The sequence below is a fragment of the Budorcas taxicolor genome, chromosome 18 (assembly GCF_023091745.1).
Source record: "Budorcas taxicolor isolate Tak-1 chromosome 18, Takin1.1, whole genome shotgun sequence".
Classification (NCBI taxonomy): Eukaryota; Metazoa; Chordata; class Mammalia; order Artiodactyla; family Bovidae; genus Budorcas; species Budorcas taxicolor.
Window position 1 is genome coordinate 48,574,809 of NC_068927.1, and position 24,555 is coordinate 48,599,363.

The 24,555-nt window shown below is 41.6% G+C and overlaps 1 protein-coding gene across 1 annotated transcript in view; it reads left to right on the forward strand.

Moving 5' to 3' along the window:
• LOC128063939 (uncharacterized) overlaps nucleotides 1–24,330 on the forward strand; it is a 357,926-nt gene extending 333,596 nt beyond the window's left edge. The window contains 2 exon segments of the mRNA XM_052656769.1: nucleotides 4,024–4,940; nucleotides 23,553–24,330. Coding sequence (XP_052512729.1) covers nucleotides 4,024–4,940; nucleotides 23,553–24,330 — 1,695 coding nt within the window.
• The last annotated feature ends 225 nt before the right edge of the window (nucleotides 24,331–24,555 follow it).

Sequence of the window (24,555 nt, forward strand, 5' to 3'; positions counted from 1 at the left end):
GGACATGAGTTTGGGTAAACTCCAGGAGTTGGTGATGGACAGGAGGCCTGGCGTGCTGTGATTCATGGGGTCGCAAAGAGTCAGACACGACTGAGCAACTGAATTGAACTCATAGATGATTTACAATGTTGTGTTAGTTTCTGGTGTATAGCAAAGTGATTCATTTATACATATATATGTATATATACACATTTTTTATCAGATTCCTTTTCATTATGGTTTATTGTTAGATATTAAATATAGTTCCCTGTGCTATATGGTGGGAACTTGTTGTTTATTTTATATATAATAGTGTGTATCTGCTATTCCCAAAATCCGAATTTATCTCTTTGACTTTTTCCCCTTTGGTAACCATAAGTTTGTTTTCTAGATCTATAAGTTTCTGTTTTGTAAAAAAGTTCATTTGTATAATTTTCTTTTTTTAGATTCCATATACAAGTGATATCATATAGTATTTGTCTTTCTCTGTGTGATTTACTTAGTATGATAATCTCTAGTCTATCCATGTTGTTGCAGATGGCATCATTTCATTCTTTCTATGGTTGAGGAATATTCCATTGTGTGGGTGTGTATATGTGTATATCACCTTTATCCATTCATCTGTTTATGGCCGTTTAGGTTGCTTCCATGTCTTGGCTATTGTAAATAGTACTGCTCTGAACATTGGGATGTATGTATCTTTTTGAATTATAGTTTTCATCTTTTCTGAATATATGCTTAGGAGTGATATTGTTGGATCATATGGTATTAATAACTCTATTTTCAGTTCTTTAAGGAACCACCATACTATTCTCCATAGTGACAGTACCAATTTATGTTCCCACCGATAGTGTATAAGGGTTTTCTTTTTTCTACACCCTTTCTAGCATTTATTCTTTCTAAATTTTGGATGATAGCCATTTGGACAGGTGTGAGGTGGTATCTTACTGTGGTTTTGATTTGCATTTCCCTGGTGATTAGGCTAAGCACCCTTTCATATATCTATTGGCCATTCTCTTTGGAGAAATATCTATTTAGATCTTCTGCCCATTGTTTGATTGGTTTTTTGTTTGTTTGTTTGTTTGATATTGAGGTGTATGAACTATCTGTATATTTTGGAAATTAAGCCCTTTTCAGTCGCATCACTTGCAAATATTTTCTCCCATTCTGTAGGTTGTCTTTTCATTTTGTGTATTGTTTCTTAGGCTGTTGCATTGTGTCTTTTTTCTCTTTGTATGCCTTAAACTTCAGTGGCCTCCCTTCCCAGTCACTGTGGTGGTATTAGTACATGAGCAAATCTCTCTCTTGTCCCAGGATCAGCATCACAAACTTCAAAGGCAAACAGTATTTTCACTGAATCTCCAGCACATAACATATTCTGAGTCTTCCCTAACGGCTACACACATCAAATTAGTTCACTACCTTAGACTTTGGGCTTCCCTGGTCCACAGTGGTAAAGAATCCACCTGCCAATGCCAGTGATGCAGGAGACACAGGTTAGATCTCTGGGTCGTGAAGATCCCCTGGATGAGGGAATGGTAACCCACTCCAGCATTCTTGCCTGGGAAATCCCACAGACAGAGGAGCTTGGTGGGCTGCAGTCCACAGGATCAAAAAGAGTTGAACACATCTGAGTGACTGAGCACGCATTCACTTTAGACTTATCTCAGGCTAGTCCCCCATGTGGCTAACTCTGATCACTTTCAATATGTCCTCACATCCAATATGTCCTTTATTATGGACCCTGTTCTTCTTTATCCCCAGCTGGGTGAACTGCAGTTTACTTCTGACTCCCAACATCCCAGAGTCAGCATAAAGCCCACAGGTTAACAGTCAGCCTTACACAAGGCTGTGCTCTCACTCCTGACCCCGGCTGTGAGTCCTACCCATACTTCTGACCAACTGACTATAAATTCAGGTATTTCCATGCCCCTTTGCAGGCTCAGTAATTTGCTAAAACAATTCAGAAGACTCAGGGAAGCACTATACTTACAACTGGAGTTTTACTATAAAGGATATCAGATGAGTTGGTAGGCTTTGGATACAGAGGTTCCACACCCTCTCCCTGTGAAGTCAAAGTGTGTCAGCCTCCTGGTGAAGCACCAACCACAAAACTCCACTGAACTTTGGTCTTGAGTTTTTACTGGAGCTCAATTACATAATTATATTTAAGCATAATTAATTGGCATAATTGATTAGGGCATCAGCCACTCAATCTCTGGCCTCCCTCTCTTTCCCAGGGGTCAAGTAGCTGAAAATCCCAGCCCTCTCATCATATGTTGGGTCTTTCTAGTGAACAGTCCCCATCCTAAATCTGGGGACCCACCGTGAGTCACCTCATTAGCACAGTGAAAACACTGCTATCACTCAGTAAATTCAAAGGGTTTTTGAAGCTCTTTGTTAGGAACTAGGAACAAAAATCAAATTTATACTTTATTATACCAGAGAGCCCAAGAATCTTTCCCTGTATGCTTTTATTCCTCTTAGGAGACCTTTAATGGAAGTAAAAAAAAAAAAATTAGCCACTTCGTATAATACATATAGTATGATGATATACTTTGTTTCTTACATATACATATAAGCTCATATAGATGTATATACAACTAGTCATCTTTTATGCCTCAGTTCAGTTCAGTTCAGTCACTCAGTCGTGTCCGACTCTTTGCGACCCCGTGAATTGCAGCACACTAGGCCTCCGTGTCCATCACCAACTCCCACAGTTCACTCAGATTCACGTCCATCGAGTCAGTGATGCCATCCAGCCATCTCATCCTCTGTCGTCCCCTTCTCCTCCTGCCCCCAATCCCTCCCAACATCAAAGTCTTTTCCAATGAGTCAACTCTTCGCGTGAGGTGGCCAAAGTACTGGAGTTTCAGCTTTAGCATCATTCCTTCCAAAGAAATCCCAGGGCTGATCTCCTTCAGAATGGACTGGTTGAATCTCCTTGCAGTCCAAGGGACTCTCAAGAGTCTTCTCCAACACCACAGTTCAAAAGCATCCATTCTTTGGCACTCAGCCTTCTTCACAGTCCAACTCTCACATCCATACATGACTACTGGAAAAACTATAGCCTTGACTAGATGGACCTTAGTTGGCAAAGTAATGTCTCTGCTTTTCAATATGCTATCTAGGTTGGTCATTACTTTTCTTCCAAGGAGTAAGCGTCTTTTAATTTCATGGCTGCAGTCACCATCTGCAGTGATTTTGGAGCCCCAAAAATAAAGTCTGACACTGTTTCCACTGTTTCCCCATCTATTTCCTATGAAGTGATGGGACCAGATGCCATGATCTCAGTTTTCTGAATGTTGAGCTTTAAGCCAACTTTTTCACTCTCCTCTTTCACTTTCATCAAGAGGCTTTTTAGTTCCTCTTCACTTTCTGCCGTAAGGGTGGTGTCATCTGCATATCTGAGGTTATTGATATTTCTCCCAGCAATCTTGATTCCAGCTTGTGTTTCTTCCGGTCCAACGTTTCTCATGATGTACTCTGCAGCATTGTATATTTATCAACTTTTCCAAATGACTCTGGTCCACATCAATATTTGAGAATCATTGTGGTTTTCTATTTCCATAGATTCTGCCTGCTGCTTCCTGCTTTACATCTCATTAATTTTTGTGTATTTCTTGTCCATTTTTCAGATTCAACAGATATACTTGAAAATTCTGTGTCATTTACTACCACATATTGTTTTTACTTTAATTTTTCCATTTCTCTTATACAAGTTTACCTTTTCACAAATGAGGTGGGAGAAGAATATTTACCTTTCATTTTCTTTCAGCTCTGGAATCAATGTGTGAAACCAAGTTATTATCGCTAAAGAAGGAAGTTTACGAAATAGAATCATGCCAGAGGGAAATGATGGGACTTAGAAAACATGGCTTTGAATACTCCAGTTTCAGAGATGTTTTGGAATATAGAAGTCACTTTGAAAAACAACTGGGATATCAAAATGGGCATTTCAGCCAAGAAATACTCACTCATGAGTACATGCCCACATTTATTCAACAGACATTCTTTACTTTACATCAAATTAACAATGAAGAGAAACCCTATGAATGTAAGAAATGTGGAAAGGTCTTTAGTCAGAATTCACAATTTCTTCAACATCAGAGAATTCATATTGGCGAAAAATCTTATGAATGTAAAGAGTGTGGGAAATTCTTTAGCTGTGGCTCACATGTTACTCGACATCTGAAAATTCATACAGGTGAAAAACCCTTTGAATGTAAAGAATGTGGAAAGGCCTTCAGCTGTAGCTCATACCTTTCTCAGCATCAGAGAATTCATACAGGTAAGAAACCCTATGAATGTAAGGAATGTGGGAAGGCCTTTAGTTATTGCTCAAATCTTATTGACCATCAGAGAATTCACACTGGTGAAAAACCCTATGAATGTAAAGTATGTGGAAAAGCCTTTACTAAGAGCTCACAACTTTTTCAGCATGTGAGAATTCATACAGGTGAGAAACCCTATGAATGCAAGGAATGTGGCAAAGCTTTCACTCAGAGCTCAAAGCTTGTACAGCATCAGAGAATTCATACAGGTGAGAAACCGTATGAGTGCAAAGAATGTGGCAAGGCCTTTAGTAGTGGCTCAGCACTTACTAATCATCAGAGAATTCACACGGGAGAGAAACCCTATGATTGTAAGGAATGTGGGAAGGCTTTTACTCAGAGCTCACAACTTCGTCAACATCAGAGAATTCATGCTGGTGAGAAACCTTTTGAATGTCTTGAATGTGGGAAAGCCTTTACTCAGAACTCACAGCTTTTTCAACATCAAAGAATTCATACAGATGAAAAACCATATGAATGTAATGAATGTGGAAAGGCCTTTAATAAATGCTCAAACCTTACTCGACATCTCAGAATTCATACTGGTGAAAAGCCCTTTAACTGTAAGGAATGTGGAAAGGCATTTAGTAGTGGCTCAGATCTCATTCGTCATCAGGGAATTCATACTGATGAATAATAAAAGTTAAAGCTCTTTTCACCTTCCTGATCTTTTAAACAAACAAAAAAATCAGGTTTGATAGTTACCCTCTCTCACTATTTTTTGTTTACTTTATAAAATACATATATATTAAAAATATATTTCTTAAAATATATTTAATCCAAGTATATTTTACTCTAAGTTAGGAATTTGCAGTCTAAATTGATATTTGTTTGTCTCCACCCCTCTACTCCCCCGCCCCATCTTGTACTAATGTCACATCAACAGTTTTATCCTTTCCTATTGTTTTGTTCTACCTTCTTGGTGATATATTATATTCTTGTTTATATTTGCTTGAGTCTCAAGGCTATTCTTCTCTTATCTATATGTTTGTGCTTACACCAGTATCACACTGTTTAAACTGTGTGACTTTGTATTTTTTAATTCTTTGTAGAATTAATTATAATCTTGTTTTTGAAGTAAGTTTTAGTCCTTTTTTTTCATTTCACACATTTATATTTTTTTACTAGAAAACAGAATATCAGAAAACTAGAAACTAAAAAAGCCAGGATTAATTGTAATTATGCCATCTACAGATAATGACTCTCAATTGGTAGAGCAAATCCTACCAGACTTTGTTTTTAAAGAAAATGTCATCATGGTACACATGTTGTACCTTTACCTGCTTTTATAATATAGTCAAAAATATGATTGCTATTTCAGTATATAGATATTTTTACTATTTTTATTGATATTTTAATGACATTTTAAAATGACCTTATTATTCATGTTATGGTTGCATCTAATTGTTTTTGGTTATAAAATCTTCGTTGATTAATATGACCCAAAGTTTATCTTTGGATGTTTTGGCTTTTTCCTTTTAAAACATCTACTTTAGTTGGTGAAATTATCTACATTTTGTCCTTGTAAACTGTCTTATTCCTTTCACCAAGCCTAACCCCAATCTCATATGAGAAAGGTAATTAACCACCATTATCAATATTATTTATCTTTCCAGATTTTTTTAACTTTTTACTTAAATATGTTAGTGACGTTTTCTTTTTCATGTATTAGTAAATATAATCATGGTGTATGTGTTGGTTTGTTGTGATGATTCAGTGAATTAATAAATATTCAGAACTTTTCCTATCATGTGGCAAATATCTAGTAAAAGGTGTTCATTATTATCATTGATACACTCATTTTCATAATTGCCATTATTATTTGTGGAGGGCTTTCCTGGTGGCTCAGGGTAAAGAATCCACCTGCCAATGCAGGAGACTCGAGTTCAGTCCATGGGTCAGGAAGATACCCTGGAGAAGGAAATGGCAACCCACTCCAGTATTCTTGCCTGGAGAATCCCATGGATTCTCTGGAATCCCAGAGGAGCCTGGCAGACTATAGTCCATGGGGTCACAAAGAGTTGGACAAAACTGAGTGACTTAAGCAACAATTATTTGTGGAAAGGATTTTAACCATGTTGTTTACCTTTATCTAAGTCAAAGAATTCATAATGAAAAAAGACAAATGAGAGACTTCCCTGATTGTCTAGAGGATAAGACTCCATGCTCCCAATGCAGGAGGCCTGGGTTTGATCCCTGGTTGGGGAACTAGATCCTACATGCTGCATCTAAGAGTTCCCACGCTGCAACTAAAGATCTCACAGGCTGCAATGAAGACCTGGTGCAGCCAAATAAATAAACACATATTTTTTAAAAAGAGAAAGAGAAATGAGTGTAATGAACATAGGAAAGTTTTTCCTATCCCCATTATTTGGCTTGAAATTTTAAAAGGGAAACAAAGTTTTTGTGGGTAGTCTACATTCAGACTTCATTTTTATGCTGCACAAAGATTAATACCCATTTGAAACCCTATGGATATAATGATGGGTTGGTGAAAGTATAACTGTCAAATAAGCAGGAAGAGATAAGAATATTTTTCCTAATTATTCCCCCAAAAGTAGAAAATATACAGGGCACATTATTTGACTAGAATGAGTGACACAGTAACAAAACGATAGCAAACAAATATCTGAATATTAATTTAGTACCCCTCTTGATTAACATGGGTTAAGGAACTAAATCCTTAGACTACACATTATTTAAATGTGAATGAATATGAGAACACAATTGAAAAACCTGTGAGTGGCAGGCAAAATTGTATTGGAAGTTTTATAACTCAGTATGCATGCATACATTAAAGTACTAGAAAGATCATTAAAATGAATACAGAACCCGAAGAGCTAAAACAAGCAAAAATATATCTAAAATAGGAGCAGAGAAAGGCATTGTTAGTTATCAAATGCAGAAATAAATGACAAAAGTAAACAATTTAAAATAGAAAATGTGTCTGATTGAAAGTAGACAAGCCACTGATTCAGGTTGGGGAGTACAAATGACAGCTGAACAGTACCATGAATGAGAAACTGAAATGACTTTCAGTGAAGAATCTGTCTACATTGCGGGAGACCCAGGTTTGATTCCTGGGTCGGGAGGATCCCCTGGAGAAGGGAATGGCAACTCACTCCAGTATTCTTGCCTGAAGAATCCCATGGACATAGGAGCATGGCAGGCTACAGTCCATGGGTTCGCAAAAGAGTTGGACACAACTGAGTGACTAATATTTTCATACTTACTACCTATTTAAATGTAAAAGGACATTATCTTTTTGGGTGATTAAAATATTCTGGGATTGGAGTGTATATACTAAAAACCACTCTATACTTTAAAAGGGTAAATATATACAGTATATGAATTTTATCTCAAAAGTACTATAGATGTTTTTAAGAATATATCCAAAAATCTGTACAAAGTGTATGATTTTTAGAAAGAAATTGGATTGACTTGATATCAGAATTGACTAGAGAAGTATAAAATCTTTAATAGATTCTCTCCAAAAGGAACATTTTTTAAACCAAAAAAATAAATGTCAGGGGAATTCCATGACAATCCAGTGGTTAGGACTCCACGCTCCCACTGCTGGGAGTCCAGGCTTGATCCCTGATGAGGGAACTAAGATCCTGCAAACCATGTGGTGAAGTAAAAAATTAAATAAATGTCAGCTACACTAAAGACATATATATTTATAGATGAGACTGTGAAATGTGTTAGGAACTCTTCCAGGACACAGACTGAGGTAGCAAGTTATCTGATTTTATGAATCTGTCATAACCCTGATGATAAAACTTGCTGGAAGGACACAAAAAGATAATATGCCCAGAATCAGTTATGAAAATATGCAATGTTAAAAATTAGCAAGCTAAATCTAGTAATCTATTGAAAGGAAATAAATACTTGTCACAATCTGAATTTTGGAACATTTCTAAAAAATCTTTATTTAAACTTGCTACTCACTGTTTGAAACTTGGAAATCAAATCAATTTAGTTAATACAGTGTCCCTTAGTATTTGAACTTGGAAACCTAATAGACTTGGATAGCGAGGTGTTCTTGGAATACAACACAAGACAATTCACATGGAATTTCTAGAATTTAAATAACTAAAATATTATAAGTGAAAATATATTATCAATCCTCAGTGTCTTCTAGTTGTACCTTTCTTATCAGTATTTGACAGAATGGGATATATTTTATAAATAAACAAGAGTTGTCTGACCTGCTGGAATATCATTGTGTTCATTCATTTATACCCTGTCTACTTCTCTTTTGAAGAGTCTTTAAAACAGCTAATGAATCCAATCATTGACACTCATTTAGTACGGGGATGTAGTGGGAGGTGAAAAAGAGGTTGTTAAAACAACCACAGAATTTCAACTCTCATTGCAGTTTGAATGTATGGTATGAAAGGTGTTTGTTCCCATGATAGCAAGAAAACCAGGGAAAGATAAAATCATACTTAGGAATAAGTTTAGTAAAAGATATGAAAGATCTTTGTATGGAAAACTGCAAAACATTGCCAAGGGAAATTAGTCAAGATCTGTTTTTTTTTTTTTTTTTTGGCCCTGCTGCATAACTTGTGAGATCTTAATTCCCCAACCAGGGACAACCTGGGCCCTGGCAATGAAAGTGCAAAGTCCTAACCACTGGACTGCCAGAGAATTCCCTAGAAAAGATCTAAATAGATGGCAATACCATGGCTATGGATTGGAAAATTCAATGTCTTTAATAAAATTTCCCCCAATTTACCTATAGATTCAATACTCTCCTAGTCAAAAGTACCAGAATGCTCTTTTAAATTTTAAATTGATAAAAAGCATTCTAAAATTTATAGAGAAATCCAAAGACCTAGAACAACAAAAATCAGTATTGAAAAAGAACAAATTTGAGAACTTCTAATTTCAAGACTTGCTATAGAGCTATGATAAACCAATAAAGACTGGTATTTGTCTAAGGATAGACAAATAGGTCAGTGGAGTAGAATAAAAAGTATAGAAATACACCACAACAGGCCCCAGAGCTCAACTTGTATATTCTAGCATGTCACAAAGTAATTGGACCATGAAACCTTTTCCCTCCTACTTGTCATTAACATTTGTGAGAAATGAACACATCTGGGAAATGTTTACTTAACTAAAATACATGAGTAAGAAGTTAAGTTTAGGAGATTATTGTATGTAGTTAAAGCATTTGGGGTTAGGAGTTTTCCATGTCTGTAATATTGGATCCTGTAGAAAGTCTCTAAGTTAGTCCTGCTTGTTTCACTGAGACAAATTCTCAGTCTGAGTTAGTCTCAGTCCTAATACTCTAATTGTGCAGAATAATCTTTATCAATTATTATCACTTTGAACCTAATACTCAAGGAGGGTAAAGGAAGACAGCTTCATTTTTGTCTTACCTTGTCATTTTTTGTTTGTTTGTTTTGGCCACACCACACAACTTGCAGGATATTAGTTCCCTTACTAGGGACTGAACCTGAGCTCTTGACAGCGTGGCATCCTAACCAATGGACCACCAGGAAATTCATTCTCATTATCACCTTAAACATGCTCAGTGGGAGCTAGGTCTTCTCTGATCCTCTTAAAATTTGATCATGATTTTTTTTTGATCACTCCTACTTACTACAGATAATTTCAGCTCACTAATATAAATATCCTCTTGATGAAGGTATGAGAGGAGAGTGAAAAATACAGCTTAAAACTCAGTGTTCAAAAAACTATAATCATGGCATCCGGTCCTATCACTTCATGGCAAATAGATGAGGACAAAATGGAAACCGTGGCAGATTTTATTTTCTTGGGCTCCAAAATCACTGGACAGTGACTGCAGCCATGAAATTGAAAGAAGCTTGCTCTTTGGAAGACAAGCTATGATAAACCTGTGTTTTGTGTTAGTTGCTCAGTCGTGTCTGACTCTGCGACCCCATGAACTGTAGCCTGCCAGGCTCCTCTGTCCATGGAATTCCCCAGGCAAGAATAGTAGTGTGGGTTGCCATTTCCTGCTCCAATGATAAACCTAGATAGCGTATTAAAAAGGTGAGACATAACTTTGCCGACAAAGGTCTGTATAGTCAAAGCTATGGTTTTTCCAGTAGTCATGTACAGATGTGACATAAAGAAGGCTGGGCACCAAAGAATTGATGCTTTCCAATTATGGTGCTGGAGAAGACTCTTGAGAGTCCCTTGGACAGCAAGGAGATCAAACCAGTCTTTCCTAAAGGAAATCAACTGAATATTCATTGGAAGGACTGATGCTGATGTTGAAGAGCCAATACTTTGGCCACCTGATGAGAAGAGCCAACTCATTGGAAAAGACCCTGATGCTAGGAAAGATTGAGGGCAGGAGGAGAAGGAGGCAACAGAGGATGAGATGGTTGGATGGCATTATCAACACAATGGACATGAGTCTGAGCAAACTCTGGGAGATAGTGAAGGACAGGGAAGCCTGGCATGTTGTAGTCCATGGGGTCGCAAAGAGTCAGACATGCCTTAGAGACTGAACAACAATATAAATATCCAGTCTTCATAGCAGAGTGAAATTAAAACTACTTTCTCTGCTTTGATCTCTTTGCAGTTCATGGCAAATTGTATTTTCCAAAAATTGCCATAACTATATTTTTGTTTCCACATGGTCTTCCAGGACCTTGTTATTTTCCCATCAGGAAGTGGAGTGCATGTTCTTTCCCTTTGAATCTGGATGGGCTTTTAAAACTGTAAGTACAGGGGAAATGATGCTCTGTGATTCTGAGACTAGCCATAAGAGGTGATTCATCTTCCATTTGGATCTTTCTCAGGATTTTGAGCTGCAGTGTAAGATGTCTGTGTAGCTCAGTTGGTAAAGAATCTGCCTGCAGTGCAGGATACCCGGGTTCAATCCCTGGACTGGGAAGATCCCTTGGAGAAGGAAATGGCAATCCACTCCAGTATCCTTGCCTGGAAAATCTCATGGACAGAGGAGCCTGGTGGACTGCAGTCCATGGGGTCACAAAGAGTCGGGCACGACTGACCGACTAACACTAACACCATGCTGTTAAGGAGCTCAAACTAGCCCACACAGAAAAATCACGTGGACAAACCCTTGAGATTACATGAAATAAGAGATGTCCAGCCAGCTTCCAGTTGCTCCTAGAACTTCACACTGTTCCAGGTTTAGCCATCAAGAAAAGTCTGAGCCAGAACTGTCCAGCTAGGCTGTTTCTGAATTCCTGACCCAGAAAAACCATGAAAGATAATAAATGATTGCTGTTGCTTGAAACCACTAAAGTTGAAAGAACAGATATACAAACAGACAATGCCAGATTGTATATTATGATAGAACTCTGACCCACAAAATCTGCAGAAACCAGAAAACCAAACTACAAACTTGGCAGCAATCAGTGCAGAACTCTCAGGACTTGGTCAATAACTGTTAGCTTCTCTATCTTCCGCCTCTGCTTCCAACTCAGAACCAACCAGAGAAAACCAAACCACCACCTCCAAACCAACCACAAAAGTTGCACTTTTTGTAGTTGGCCCACCTCTGGCTTCTCTTGGACAATGACCTCCGATCAAAAAACACCTGAAGCCTTCCCTTTTTTTCACTATAAAGCTTTGCCCGTTCCCTGCCGGTTGCCTGCTTTTGAGTCAGAGACAAACATAAGCAGTGGTGGCTGCAATACTAGTAATCTGAAGCAACCTAACAAAAGTGAGATAATGCATTAATTACATAGATGGCATGTAGAATTTACAAAACATTGCGGAATAACACAATGTTCAATATATATGATTTTAAAAGCAGGTTAAGAAGACAAATAGTGAAGGACAGGGAAGCCTGGCATGCTGCAGTTCATGCGGTCTCAGAGAGTCAGTCCGGACTTAGCAACAACAAAGAGGACAAATATTTATGTGAAAGGATATAAGCTTAAGAGCCTCCTGGCTGGTCCTAGTGGTAAAGAACCCGCCTGCCAACTCAGGAGAGGCAAGAGAGGTGGGTTCGATTTCTGGATCGGGAAGATCCCCTGGAGGAGGGCATGGCAACCCACTCCGGTATTCTTGCCTGGAGAATTCCGTGGACAGAGGAGCCTGGCAAGCTACAGTCCATAGGGTCGCAAGGAGTCCTGCACGATTGAAATGACACAGCACTGCACGCATATAAGCTTAAACATAGTTATGCCTGAATCGAGAAATTACAGGTGTTCTGTTATTTCTGCTTGTAGACAATAGGACGAGGCGCTTGTCTGGTTTTGTGTTCGTACGCCCAGCCCTCGCAAGCTAGCTGTTTCCACGTGAGAACCGGAGCTCACCTGCGCTGACCTCGCCACTCCGGGATCGCGCCTTGGGGCGGGGCTTGGAGAGCTCCCGGCCTGCGCAGGGGCTTCTGGGAGATGTGGTCCAGCCGCCAGGCCTCCGCGCCCGCTTGAGCCCAGACCCCATCGTCTGGGCCTTCTGGGTCGGCGGTGCGGGTGTATCGGGCTTATTGCGTGGAACGAAGGCTGGTGAAGGCCCTGTGGCGGCCTCCATGCCCAAGACCTCCAGGCCTAGAGAGGTGAGTCCCCCAGTTTTACTGGCTGAATGCAGCGCGAATAGCCGAAGGTCCCCGGATCGTGCGAAAGGGGAAGGCGAAAACCGAAGGTCCGGGAGTCGCGGGGTTTGACGGGCGATGCAGGGAGCATCTTGGTTTTATTGAAATAGGGGTGAATCGCTACGACGTGGTCCCGAGGTTGGTGGCCTGCAGGCATCCATGGGTTGAGGGGCTGGAGGGCAGGTTTCCTTGCATCTGGGAGACAGCCTATGCTGGGCATTTTGGTTGGCGAGGCAGCTGGGGCTTTGCAACCAGGTTGGTGGGGAAGGGACAGTGGGGAAGGGCTTTTGAGAGTGTTGACTGGGAAAAAAACGCACAACCTAAAAGTTTATGTTTTATCTGGTGGCCTTTCTCAGGTGGCTCAGAGGGACTGCTCTGAAGAGCTAAGGAGGAGCCAGGATTATATGGGTTTTGTGAGAAAACCCAGGTAGTTAGAACAAGAAACGATTACTGAAAATTAGAAAAAAACCGGACAGCTAAAGTTAATGAACTAAGCGATTTTCTTTGTATGAGGAAGTGCAGGAGTCTGAGTTCCCTAAAGTCATTCCTTTGATATACACCTTAACTATCTAGGGTAAATGTGCCTGTCTCCGGCTTGATTCCTGTCAGGGTGCACAGTTGGGGCTGGCTGCAGTGGCTGCTGACTAGCTGGCCGCAACATCCTTTGTTTACTGATATGGCAGGCAGCATTCTTAGTCCAGAGGGGCAGCTTATGGGGCTGTAAGTTCTTAGGTGTTTATGAGGGCAGCTAGATGTGTGGAGCCGTGGAGAGGAGTTAGGAAGTGCCCCTTGGTTTGAGATGTAGTAGGGGTCAAGAAAGTGTTAGTCGCTCGTCGTGTTCGACTTATGCCACCCCATGGACTGTAGTCCACTAGGTTCCTCTATCCATGGAATCCTCCAGAAGAGAGTGGGTAGCCATTCTCTTCTGCAGGGGATCTTCCTGACCGAGGGATTGAACCTGGGTCTCCTGCGTTCCTGGCAGATTCTTACTATCTAAGCCAACAGGGACGTCGTGAGGTTTGGTGTTTATGGTGACAATATGTTCTTGTGTCTCTTATTTTGGAGATAACTTGGACTTTGAGGAGGTGGGGCCAAAATCTTGTATCCTCACTTTTGTTGTAGGTGCTCCTGTGAAATCACCTTCATCTCTGACTCAATGGGCTTTTATTTTTTAACACGTCTTAAAAAAAAAATTATTTTAATTTGCCTGCACTGGGTTTTAGTCGCTACACACATGATCTTAGATCTTCCTTGTGTCATGCGAGATCTTTAGTTGCGTCATCAGAGCTCTTAGTTGTGGCATATGGGATCTAGTTCTCTGACCAGGGATCGAACCTGAGCCGCCTGCATTGAGAGCACAGAGTCTTAGCCACTGGACCACCAGAGAAGTCCCTCAGTGGGCTTTTTCTATAAGTGAGCCTAGGGATCTGTTATCAGAGGGATGGGCAGATTGTCTTGGACACCAGGATGGGCTCTTCTCCAGCCAGGCCCTCTGTGGATTGCCAAAGGCTTGCTGCCACTTTGCATCTGAGAAACTCCTGAGCTCAAAGTGGTCAGCAGCTTCTCTAAGCTCCCAGATGCTTTGGAGTTAAATGACGTTCCCCTGGGTACTTGCCTCTGGGGTAGTGAAGCCAGGAAGGTCACACCTATGGTCACTTCCATGTGTGTGCATGCTTAGTCGATCAGTTGTGTCCGACTCTTTGTGGCCCTATGGACTGTAGCCCACCGCGCTCCTCAGTCTAGGGGATTCTTCAGGCAAAAACACTGGAAATGCTCTGGCCATGCTCTCCTCCAGGAGATCGTCTCAACCCAAGGATCAAATCTGTATCTCCTGTGTCTCCTGCATTGCAGGAAGATTCTTTACCCAGAGTCATTGGGGAAGCCCTCAATCACCTCCCCAGTTATCTGCAAAAGAGAATTCTCCACACTCTTGACCAGTGAGGGCCGAAGGGGAGTTGTATGTCCTTTCTTGTCTTAGTGGAAGTTACGGTTCCGGGTGTAAAAGGTGGAGGTATCCCAGTTGCGAGTTTGGTATCACACGTGACATGTGAGTCATAGGCCTGGCTACATCTCTGCAAAGCCCTTCTGAGTGCAGACACATGATAAACTACATGTATTTAAAGTGTTCAATTTTATATATTTTGACATTTCAATACACGCATGAAACCATCATGTCAGTTAAGATGACCAATATATCTTATCACCTCCTTAAGTTTCCTTGTTCACTTTCATAACCGTGCTTCCTGACCCTACCTGCCCCCCTCCATTTGATGGACACAGTCAAATTGCTCTTCTCCAGAAGACTGTACCTACTTACATTCTAACAGCATAAAAGACTGATCATTTTCCCACAGCTTCTCTAACGAGAAGGTTTTCAGATTTTGAAACATTTATTATCTGATAACAAAAAAAAAAAAGAGAAATTCAAGAATTTCACAAGTTTGCCTTTTGAGAATTATAGATCTGTATCCCAAAAGGCTTCTCTGGTGGCTCACGTGGTAAAGAATCTGCCTGCAATGCAGGAAACCCTGGTTCTATCCCTGGGTCGGGAAGATCCTCTGAGAAGGAAAGGGAAACCCGCTCCAGTATTTTTATCTGGGAATTCCCATGGACAGAGGAGTCTGGCGGACTACAGTCCATGGGGTTTTGAGAAGTCAGACACAACTGAGCAGCTAACATCCCAAAGTGGGGCTTCCCAGGTGGTGCAGCGGTAAAGAATCCGCCTGCCAATGCAGGAGATGCAGGAGACACTGGTTTGATCCTTGGGTCAGAAAGATCCCCTGAGGGAGAAAATGGCAACCACTCCAGTATTATTGCCTGGAGAATTTCATGGACAGAAGAATCTGGTGGGCTGCAGTCCACAGTGACACAAAGAGTTGGACATGACTTAGTGACTGAGTATGCACGCATGCATCCCACAGTGGGAAGTTTTCAGGAAGTCTCACGGAGGTGGCAGCATTTGCTGCCATGTGACTGGATCAACCTGTGAAGCTACAGTCCTAAGAAAGAGTCAGGTACCCCTGCAAAGTAGGGGCATGCCTTGTACACAGTGGATGCTTAGTAAATGTTTATCACCTTAACTATACTTTAGTTCATTAACAGCATCCTCACTTAAATAGAGATGTCCAGGCCCTAGCCTGAAGTCTGGGCTGCTGGGACATCTCCTCTCCTGCCTACAGGAACAAAACAGCTACCTGAGCATGAAGGCCGCAGGAGGCCCCCCACATGCAGGAGTTCCATCTTTCGTGGAGACAACACCTCCTGAAACTCCCTCTGGATGTTCCAGGTGGAGCTTGGAGAGGCTGAAGAGAGATTCCACCAGCAGAGCCACTGGGCTGCGGGGATTCCCTTCCTAACAGGGCGGGCAGGATGTGGGACCACGTTGAAGCTGGAATGACCTCAGAGGCTAAGGAGAAAGGTGAGAGTTAAATCACTGCTGAAGTACATAGTAGGTATTCAGTGAGTGTTTGAGGGGCTGGGGAGAAAGTGTCAGGGTCGAAAGGCTATCTGTGAAAGTACAAAGAAGAAAACTCTTTCTAGGGGAGGGTGTGTCAGGTAATGGTAAACGAGAACCAGTGTTACCAACTGAATATAACATGCCCCCTTCTCCCTTCTTGGTAACTAAGATACTGGTCTATTTCAGTGAGCCAAGTTCATTTTTCACAGCTTTTTTCTTTTTACCCAGCACTGCCTTCTGAAGACTCTGTCCTTCTTCAGGAAGAGGAGGAAATGCCCAGATTACAGGTAAATTAGAGTCTGCCTTCTCTCCCTGAAAATATCACCCACATACCTCATTTTGGGAGTGTTAGGGGAGGAGAGCAATACAACACATATATTGTGCTGGCTCTGAGCTAGACATATGTTACTCCAGTTTCTCAAAATGTCTGAGCATTGCTGGTAGGAGTGTAAAATAGTATAATATACTTTGGAAAACAGTTTTAGAGTTTCTTATATAATTAAGCACACACTTAGCATTGACCCAGAAATCCCATGGTATTTACCCAGAGGAAATGAAAATATATGTCCACACAAAAATCTGTATGTGACTAGGGGCTTCCCTGGTGGCTCAGTGGTAAAGAATCTGCCTGCCAATGCAGGAGACACAGCTTCGACTCCTTGTCTGGGAAAAACCTACGTGCCGTGGAGCAACCAAGGCTGTATGCCACAACTGTTGAGCTTGTGCTCTAGAGCCTGGGAACTGCAACTATTGCACCTACTCAAGCCCATGAGCCCTAGAGCCTGTGCTCTGCAACAAGAGAAGCCTCCACAATGAGAAGTGTGCGCACTGCAACTAGACAAGAGCCTACATGCAACAATGAAGACCCAGCACAGCCAAAAATAAATAAAAATATATTTTTAAAAAACTGTATATGACTATTAGCAACTTTGTTTATAATAGCCCCAAACCAGAAATGACCTTCAACTGATAAGTAGACAAACAAAATGTCTTAATCCATGTAATTAAGAACTACTCAGGTGAAAAAAAAAAAAAGAACAAACCGCTGATACATGTAACAACTTGAATAAATATCAAAAGCATTAGGCTGAGAAAGAGAAGCCAGATATGAAAGATATGCCAGATAAAATGTAAGATAAAAGATATGCCAGATATGTGCTGTGTGCTTCTGAGACAGGGTGGGACCTGGGTCCCTTTGCTCCAGTGCTGCACAAGGCTTACACCTGGACAGATGTCTCCTTGAGCAACAAAATGCTAAGAAAATATAAGAGACTAAAAATAAATGCAATAATTGTGCATACACAGTTGGGGCAAATTCTGGACAAAAGATCAAAAAGGGCAAAAAACCCCAACTGCCAGCCCTGAAGAGCTTGGAGCAAAACGAGAGTGTTGGGAGCAAAAGCAGGTCTTACACATGCCCCTTGCACACAGCATCAACAAACGGGTAGACAGAACACCTAAACCATTCCTCCTGCCCAACCACTGGACACACCCCTACTCTCATCCTGTATAAGGAACCAGCTCCGGGAGGGAGCCAGTGAGCGAGCACGGGAAGACTTTACTTGCTTTTATTCTCCTCTGCTGCTGCCAGGAACCCAATAAGGCCTTGCTTGAACTTCTTGTCTAACCTCTTGTCATTTTCTGTTGATTGGGAAAGGCCAAGAATCTTGGTCGATATCAGTTCCATTTATATGAAATTCTAGAACAGGCTGGATTAGTCTACAGTGACAGCAGATCATTGGTTGTTGAGAGCAGGGAGTCAGGGCAGGGAATCAACTAGGAGCAAACAACACAAGGGAACTTTCTGGAGTGATGGAAATAATCTATGTCATGATTAGTATGTGAGTTACACAGGGGTATTCTTTTTTCAAAACTCATCAACTGGTATACTTAGGGTTCATGTTGGTTTACTGGGTATTTAACCTAAATGAGAAACAATTTGTGAACAGAAACAACATAAAAAACAACTCACCTCTCCAAAAAAAAAAAAAATATATATATATATATATATATATCTGTATGGTATACAGGAGATAACTATTTCAGAGAAGAAGAAGGTGGTTCAAAGAAGGATTTTTGGATTTTTTACCCAGAATCACCTGTTTTTTAGTGCTTCAGCTTTGCGCAAAGGACCATGTAGTCTGGCTTGACACTCTGCTTGCCCCTGTGTGCTCCCATCATCCCCACCTCATGAGTTAATAGCCCTTTGCAAATCCTCTTTTCCTTATTCTTTATTTGGCAGGCTTAACATTTAGGCCAAAAATGGACCAGAGACCAGGCTGCTGCGGTGTGACACCCTTCTGTTGTCTGATCCTTGCACCATCCTTGATTTCCCCTCATAGCCATTCTGTGTCTTCATTTTATGCTCTGAACAAACCCCTCCCTAGAGAAAAACCCCTGCTTCCCATAATGATAGCCACTATTCTGACTTTTCATACTGTAGTATGATTTTGAACTTTTAAAATAGAAGCTGGATACATACAGTACTCTTCTGTGCCTGTCTTTTCTCAGTATTTGTTGTGAGATTAATCTGTGTTATTTCATGTATATATAGTTTATTTTCATTTCTTGTAGAGCAGTAATTTCCAAAGCTTTTTTGTATCAGGACCCCTTTACACTTTTTGGAAGTGGCTTTTGTTACGTGGGTTATCAATATTACCAGATCAGAAGTTCAAACTAACAAAACTTTAAAGTATTAATCCATTCAAAAATTAATCCATTATAGTTAATATCACATTTTTTAAAAAACACCTTATTTTCCAAACCAAAAAAAAATTTAAAGAATGGAAATGTTTTATATTTTTGCTAACGTCTTTAATGTCTGCCTTAATAGAAAACAGCGGTAATCTTATATCTGCTTCCTCAGTTTCTTTGTTGCAAGACTGTACATCATGTAGCCTCTGAAAAATTCTGCTCTTTAACTGTAAGAGAATGATAGTGGATAAGCCCAATAATATCTTAGAATTATTATTGAAAATAATATTAACTGTACAGACACCACTGATAGGAGCTTGGTGATCCTCATGGGTCCCTGAACCACACTTTGGGAACTGCTACTGAATATTAATCCTTCATGCGACTGTACCAAGAGTTTGTATATCTTTCTACTGTGGATGTGTGAGTAGGGATTCGGAGTCCAAAATAAATGTTGTCAGTATATAATCATCAAAGGGAGGTTTCCTAGATAACATTTCTCATTAACCAGAGTCCTTATTTTAGATCTTTGACTTGCTCCTTCTCACACGACTGTCCACTCCTTTTTCTTGCCAGCTGGAATTCCCCACTTTCCTCTATTCACATTTTAACCATCCCACAAGGCTAGTACCTGGCTTTCTCTAGGGTACCTGCCCTCATGGCCCCAATCTACCCTAGATTCTTTCTCCGGACCCTTCCCTGAGTAAATCTCAAAATTGAGATTTGTTGTGTGGATAGCACCTCTGGAATTATATAGCCTTTCACATACTCTGGTTGAAATTGACTCTTCTTACCAGAGAAACTTTAAGGGCTGAAGAGTTTTGTTTTTTCTTTTTGTTAAATCTGCCTCTTGTATCTTTTCCATGTTCTATATGAGCAGTCCCCAATCTTTTTGGCACCAGAGACCCATTTCATGGAAGACAGTTTTTCCATGGACCGGTATGGGGTGAGGGTGGGGGATGATTTTAAGATGGTTCAAGCAACATTACATTTATTGTACTTTATTTCTATTATTATTACATCAGCTCCACCTCAGATAATCAGGCATTAGATCTCAGAGGTTGGGGCCCCCTATTCTACATAATACAGAGATACATGGTTGTGTACCTAAGTGAGTCTGATTCAGGATCCTGGAGACTGCCCAGACCACATATAGATGTCGGATTTCATTGGTGCTTGTCAGCTGCATTCCTCTGTGGGGATAGGTATACCTGAGGATAACCATGTTTGTTCTTTTAGGAGCTAGTGACATTCAAGGATGTGGCTGTTGACTTTACCGAGGAGGAGTGGGAGCATCTGGACCCTTCTCAGAGGCACCTGTACCGAGAAGTGATGTTGGAGAACTTTGGGAATCTCATCTCTTTGGGTGAGAATCACATCTTCCAGAACCCACCTGGTCTCCTGCTGGTTCAGTTGTATGGAATAAATCCTGAGGGGATTTGCATTTAGCGGTCCACATATTCCTGATCCCTTATGGTAGTGGGTATCAGATTTGAGAAAGCATAAAGATACCTGAGATGAACGCGAGAGATGCCAGTTCCTATCCAAATTAAAGGAGACTAAAGAGATAAGACAGGGCTTCCCTGGTGGCTCAGATGATAAAGAATCTGCCTGCAGTGCAGGAGACCTGGGTTTGATACCTGGATATCAAATTTGGGCACAGAATCATTACTGTGTGTTCAACCCATTGAGAATTATTACTGTTGTATATTGCTAATAGGGCTTTCCACGTGGCGCTAGTGGTAAAGAACCCACGTGCCAATGCAGGAGATGTAAGAGATACAGGTTCGATCTCTGGGTCGGGAAGATCTCCTGGAGGAGGGCATAATCCCATGGACAGAGGAGCTTGATGGGCTATGGTTCCATAGGGTCGCAAAGAGTTGAACACAACTGAAGCAAGTTAGCACACACACAAGTTACAGATAGGCCTCTTCACTGAAGTTCCCTGGAACTCCTAGAACAATTTTTTGTTTTGAGAAGCAAAATATATATTTATTTGTTTGTTTGTATGTTTTTGTGTATATATATTTATATATGATGTGTGTGTGTGTATATATATATATATATGGGATTTCCAGGTGGCTCAGTGATAAAGAATCCGCCAGCCAGTGCAGGAGCCACAAGAGACTCAGGTTCGATCCCTGGGTCAGGAAGATCCCCGGAGAAGGGCATGGCACCCTGCTCCAATATTCTCCCTGGGAAAATCCCACGGAGGGAGGAGCCTGGTGGGTTACAGTCCATGAGGTCACAAAGAGTTGGCCATGACTGAGCCACTGAGTTTGCATGCCTCTGTGTGTGTGTGTGTATATATGTATATGTGTGTATATATATGTGTGTGTATGTATATATATATATATAATATACATAAATATAAAATGTGGTTTTGATGCCTAACGGTTTTATTCACCTTTCCCAATGTTGTGTTCACCTTTTACGAATACCAGAAGATAAGATTTGACTTGTGGGAGGGTCCTTGTCCATACCACATTGCCCTAATCAACATGTCTTTTCTCTCAAGCAGGGCATCTGCTATCTGAACCAGAAATGATTTTCCATTTTGAACAAGAAGATGTTGTGTGGATGGAAGAAACAATACCAAGAAGCTCTTATTCAGGTGAGTACCAGTCAGCCAGGAGAAAATGCCATTAATAATCCTATGAATCCACAAAGGGGTGGGTAACAGCTTTAAAAATATGTATTATTTGACTCTTAATGCCAATAATTTAATTGAAAATATTAAATATTTACTTGTTTGGAGGTAAAAAATATATATATATTTTAAGCATTAAATGCCTAAACTCCAAAATGCCTTTGGAACCAAACTTACCATCTTATTGGTTCCTCATTATAACTTTTGACAGAGACTTCCCTGGTGGTCCAGTGGCTAAGACTTTGTGCTCTCAATGCAGGGGGGTGGGGCCCAGGTTTAGTCCCTGGTTGGGGAACTGGATCCCACATGCCACAACTAGTTCACATGCCGTAACTAAGACCTGATGCAAATAAATAAATATATTAACAACAAATACTTTTGACAGATGTTCACTCCATATTTGTATGAAAGTTCTATTTTTAACTTTTTGATAACTGTGCTTTGACAGCATTAACCCCTTTGTAGCTCATGGAATTTGACTTGGTGTTTCTAGTAACATTAAGTTTCCTTAACTAAGGAAAAGCTCTGACAAACCTAGACAGTGTATTAGAAAGCAAAGATATCACTTTGCTGACAAAGGTCCCTATAGTCAAAGCTATGGTTTTTCCAGTAGTCATGTATGGATGTGAGAGTTGGACGATTAAGAAGGCTGAGCGCTGAAAAACTGATGCTTTCAGGTTGTGCTGGAGAAGACTCTTGAAAGTCCCTTGGACAGCAAGGAGATCAATCAGTTCTAAAGGAAATCAACCCTGAATATTCATGGGAAGGATGATGGTGAAGCTGAAGCACCAATACTTTGGCCACCTGATGTGAAGAGCTGACTCATTAGAAAAGCCCCTGAGGCTGGGGAAGATTGAGGGCAAGAGGAGAAGGGGGTGATAGAGGATGAAATGGTTGGATGGCTCAATGTACATGACCTTGAGCAAACTGTGGGAGATGGTGGAAGGACAGGGAAGCCTGGCATACTGCCAGTCATGGGGTCACAAAGAGCTGGACCCAACTTAGTGACTGAACATCAACTACTAAGGAAAAGGTTCTCAATGATCTTCCCCATACCTTTGAAGCAGAAATGGAAGATGTAAAGTAAGAAAAACAGAGACCAGCGGCAGCACTTCTTTATTCAGTGAAGTTTCTTTGCCCGACCACTACTGCCTAAGAGTATTCAGGACCACCGTGCAGCCTTAGACAAAACCACCGCTCACTTTCTTTTTTTTTCCCTTAATATATATATTTTATTTGTTATCTATTTATTGGCTGTGTGAGATCTTTGTTGCTATACACTGGCTTTCTCTAGTTGTGGCAGGTGAGGACTACTCTCTAGTAGTGGTGTACAAGCTTCTCACTGCAGTTGCTTCTCTTGTTGCAGAGCCCAGGCTCTAGGCATGCAAGCCAGTAGTTGCAGCTTGCCAGCTCTAGAGTATGGGCTCAGTAGTTGTGGTGCAAGGGCTTAGTTGTTCTGCAGCACATGGGATCTTCCCAGACCAGGGATCAAACCCATGTCCCCTGCACTGCAGGGTTAATTCTTAAGCACTGGACCACCAGGGAAGCCCCCGCTGCTCACTTTCATCATCTAATTTCCTTTGTCCCAGGAGTCAGGGATGAGAATGATGGGATCCTGTCTTGGCCAGTATCTCCAGGAGAAAAACTCTATAACTGTCCCCAGCATGGCCAAGACTTCAGCCAGCTCAGAAACCTTCTAATTCACCAGCATACCCATATTGGAGAGAAGCCTTCTCCATATGCCGGGTGTGGAAAAGCCTTCAGTGAAAGGACAGCGAACCTTAACCTTCCTGTGCTCCTCCCAGGAGATGAGCCCTACCGATGTATGGAATATTCTGGAGTCTTCCACTCAGGATCTGCTCTGAGAAGGCACAAGAAGGAGCACATGGGAAAGAAACCTCACACGTGTGAGGAATGTGGGAAGGACTTCAGCCGGAGCTCAAACTTGTCCATCCATCGGCGAGTGCACACAGGTGAGAAGCCCTATAGATGCAGTGTGTGTGGGAAGGACTTCAGCCGCAGCTCCAACCTCTCCATCCACCAGCGCATCCACACAGGTGAGAAACCCTTCAGCTGCCGTGAGTGTGGAAAGGACTTCAGCCGCAGGGCAGCCCTGCAGATCCACCAGAGTGTCCACACAGGAAGGAAGCCCCACGCCTGTGAGGTATGTGACAGGCGCTTCACCTCGCGCTCTGCACTGGCTCGACACCAGCAGGGCCATGCAGGAGACAAGGCCTATCTGTGCGACACATGTGGCCGGGGCTTCAGCCAGAGAGCCAACCTCTACCTGCACCAGCGTGTTCACACGGGAGAGAGGCCATTCCGGTGCGAGGCCTGTGGGAAATGCTTCAGCTGGAGCAAGGACCTGGGTATCCACCGGAGAGTCCACACGGGTGAGCGGCCCTACAGATGTGCGGCTTGTGGCAGGGACTTCAGGCATCACTCAGCCCTCAAGAGGCACCAGAGGGTGCACACAGGGGAGAAGCCGTACCCCTGTGCTATATGTGGGAAGGGCTTCAGTCAGAGAGTCCACCTGAAGATGCACCAGAAGGTGCACTGACGGGAGAGGCTTCCAGGATTGGGCTCTGCACGTGTAGGTATCTTCCATGGGCAGGGCCAGTGCCAGGGCATAAGTGCTGAGGTGCACAACATGGATCAGGCTTAATGATATATGGTTGTTAGTATTTATACTGAAAAGAAGGGGCTTCCCAGGTGGCTCAGTGGTAAAGAATCTGCCTGCCAGTGCAGGAGACACAGAAGACTCGGGTTCATTCCCTGGGTTGGGAAGATCCCCTGGAGTAGGCAATGGCAACCCACTCCAGTATTCTTGCCTAGACAATCCTATGGACAGAGGAGCCTGGCAGGCTACGACTCGCTAAAGTTGGACTTG